The 3,490-nt window shown below is 50.4% G+C and overlaps 1 protein-coding gene across 1 annotated transcript; it reads left to right on the top strand.

Moving 5' to 3' along the window:
- The first annotated feature begins 1,349 nt into the window (after positions 1–1,349).
- On the top strand, positions 1,350–2,869 carry ACTL7A (actin like 7A). The gene has a single exon (XM_008068403.1). The coding sequence runs from the start codon at positions 1,423–1,425 to the stop codon at positions 2,743–2,745; it is 1,323 nt and encodes a 440-aa protein (XP_008066594.1). The 5' UTR covers positions 1,350–1,422; the 3' UTR covers positions 2,746–2,869.
- The last annotated feature ends 621 nt before the right edge of the window (positions 2,870–3,490 follow it).

Here is a 3,490-nt window from a genome sequence, read left to right on the forward strand (position 1 = left end):
TGAGACTGTTTAGGGTCTAATTTCATTGCCTATCCAATAACCCTGATAAAGGAGGAGTAGGAGTACAAATGCATGACCAAAATAATTCCTTTTAATACTGTCCTAAGTGTCACCCTTAGTGTCCTAAGTGAGCTAGAAGAGCTTGACTTAGTCACCACAACAGCAATGGATCCTGCTGTAATCTAAATCAGATGGTGTCAGTCTTCTTCTCAAAATTCTCTAGTGCTTTCTTTTTTTTTGAGTTGGAGTCTCACTCTGTCGCCCAGACTGGAGTGCAGTGGCCACTCCGGCCACCGCAGCCTCGACCTGCTGGGCTCCGGCGATCCTTCCACCTCAGCCTTCCAAGTAGCTGGAACTACAGGCACGCGCTACCACGCCCGGCTTATTTTTTGATTTATTGTAGAGGTGAGGTCTTGCCAAGTTGCCCAGGTAGGTCCCGAACCCGTGGGTTCAGGTCATCCACTCACCTCGGCCTCCCCAAGCTCTGGGATTACAGGCTGAGCCACCGAGCCTGGCCTCTAGTGCTTTCTAACATCACCCATAGTCAGGGTCGAGTCCTTGCAATGGCCTACGAGGCCTGATGTAAGGGGTTCGCCTGCAACCCCCTTACTTCTCCCATCTCATCTGCTTTTCCTTGCTGCTTCCACACTAGCCACACTGGTCTTCCTGTTGATTCTGTAACTCAGAGGAGGTGGCAGCAAACTTTTCTGTAACAAGCCAGTCAGTGTTTACTTTCATTCAGCTTTTTGGGTCGTCTTTGCTGCAGTGACTGAGTTCGGTTGTACCTTAAGAGCAGCCATGGACAATATATAAGCGAATGAGCACGGCTGGGTTCCGATGTTTATAAACTCAACAAGAGGCCGTGGGCTGGATTTGGCTGCAGCCCACTGGTACTGCTCTAACTCCTGTCACACATCTGCCTCAGTCCCCAGCACCTGCTGCGTCCCCGACATACATGTGGCTCTTTCCCTCACCTCCTGCAGGTCTTCACTCAAACGCCACCTTCTCAGGGAGCCCTGCCCAGGCCACACTAGCACTGCTGCCCCGCCTATCCACCTTCTTTGCTTTTTCTCTTTTGATCTTAAGGCTAATCTTAGTTATCATCTGTCACCACCCCCAACTCTCACCAACTAGAATATGTTTCTTTTTTTTTTCTCACTACTGAAGTCCTAGCTACTTTGTACACAGCAGGCACTCAATAAATAGTAATTCACTGAATAAATCAGGTTTATTGAAAAATTTAGAAAAGTACCCCCAAATATACCCTAACACAGGGCAATGGTTACCAGTACTTAGAACGCCCCGGATCACTGGGCTACATCATAATTAGTGATGTCATTGTTGGGAAGATTCTGAAGTTGACCTGATTCAGGCCTTTTAGGCCTCAAAGCTGGTGGGATTGAGGAGCTGTGTGAGAGCAGCATGGCTCTTGACCGTGTGTGGGCTCCGCAGGCAGTAAGCGTAGGGGATGGGCCTGCCAAGATCACGGGCGACCAGGCCCTGCTGCAGCCACAGGCCCTCCAGACTGCCTCCATAATGGATGGCCCAGCAAAGCGGGCAGTGTGGGTCCACCGCAAGAGCTCGGAGCCACAGGAACCTACTAAGTCAGCAGCAGCCAAGGAGAGGTCCAAGCTAGCGGTGACCAAGGCCGTGGTCGTGGACCTTGGCACTGGCTACTGTAAGTGTGGCTTTGCCGGCCTGCCAACTCCCACCCACAGGATCTCAACGACAGTGGGCAAGCCCTACATGGAGACTGCCAAGACTGGAGACAATCGCAAGGAGACGTTTGTGGGGCAGGAGCTCGCCAATCCAGAGGTGCTTCTGAAGCTGGTTAATCCTCTGCAACACGGCATCATTGTGGACTGGGATACAGTGCAGGATATCTGGGAATATCTTTTCCAACAAGAGATGAAGATCTGCCCAGAAGAGCATGCAGTCCTGGTTTCAGACCCACCCCTGAGCCCTCACACCAACAGAGAGAAGTATGCCGAAATGCTGTTTGAAACCTTCAACACCCCCGCGATGCACATCGCCTACCAGTCCCGCTTGTCCATGTACTCCTATGGAAGGACCTCCGGCCTGGTGGTGGAGGTTGGCCACGGCGTGTCCTACGTGGTCCCCATCTATGAGGGTTATCCTTTGCCTAGCATCACCGGACGGTTAGACTATGCAGGCTCTGACCTGACAGCCTACCTGATGGGCCTGATGAACAATTCAGGATATAACTTCACTGAAGACCAGATGGGCATCATGGAGAATATCAAGAAGAAATGCTGCTTTGTGGCCCTGGATCCTATCGAGGAGAAGAAAGTCCCTCCCACTGAGCATATGATCCAGTACACTCTGCCTGATGGGAAGGAGATACAGCTGTGCCAGGAAAGGTTCCTCTGCTCAGAGATGTTTTTCAAGCCATCCCTCATCAAGTCCATGCAGCTAGGCCTCCACACCCAGACAGTATCCTGCCTTAACAAGTGCGACGTTGCCCTCAAACGGGACCTCATGGGGAACATCCTGCTCTGCGGGGGCAGCACGATGCTCAGCGGTTTCCCTAACCGTCTGCAGAAGGAGCTGAGCAGCATGTGTCCCAATGACACCCCGCAGGTGAACGTGTTGCCTGAGAGAGACAGTGCAGTGTGGACTGGCGGCTCCATCCTGGCCTCGCTTCAGGGCTTCCAACCACTGTGGGTCCACCGCTTTGAGTACGAGGAACATGGGCCTTTCTTCCTCTACAGAAGGTGCTTCTGAACTCTGACGAGGCATGGCCATAGCACTGGCAGTGCACAGCTTTGTGGGGTGAGCGCCCTCCTACACAGGTAGCTGGGCCAGTGCACTCATTCCCATAGCATTAAACACCCCTCATGTTCCCCTCCACAGTGGGTTTCTCTATTTCTTTACATATGCAGCACCTGCCTTAAATGTACAAGGGGGAACCTCCCAAAACAGGAATTTACTTTTTAAAAACTGTGTATTTATTTTTACATATTTAAACTTGTCACTCTCAAAGTACTGTCCATTTGATCCAGTACACCTATCAAGATTCTTTTTTTTCACTGCCCAAAACAGTTTTTGAACTCATCAATTTTGATACCTTTTAGTGCCTCTGCCCTTTTTTGTTTGTTTGTTTCACCTCTTCCACATCGGCAAAACATTTCTGTTTGAGGACTTTTTTCATCTGGAGAAACAAAAAAAGGTTGCTTGGGCGAGATTGGGTGAAGAGGGAGGGTGGGGCACAGAAGTGATGCCGTTTTTGGTCAAAAACTGCCAAACACACAGCACGATGTGGGCAGGTGTGTAGTCATGGTGGAAGAATCAGTCACCTGTTTGCCACAACTTGAGATGTTTCTTCCGCAAATTGGGACACAACCTTCTCAAAACTTCCAGATAAAAACGAATGGGTTCCTAGAACACTTATCTAGTGGAGGAAGCCTGAACTACAAGAGGCCTGCCCTCCAAAAAGAGAACTCTGGGTTTTTTGAGTCCTCCTTGTACA

Source organism: Carlito syrichta, unplaced genomic scaffold (genome assembly GCF_000164805.1).
Source record: "Carlito syrichta isolate Samal-C Ts95f unplaced genomic scaffold, Tarsius_syrichta-2.0.1 Scaffold310675, whole genome shotgun sequence".
In the NCBI taxonomy this organism is placed as follows: Eukaryota; Metazoa; Chordata; class Mammalia; order Primates; family Tarsiidae; genus Carlito; species Carlito syrichta.

What these genes read in the sequence shown, in the direction of transcription:
- ACTL7A (XM_008068403.1), top strand. Translation starts at nt 1,423, where the DNA reads ATGGCTCTTGACCGTGTGTGGGCTCCGCAGGCAGTAAGCGTAGGGGAT.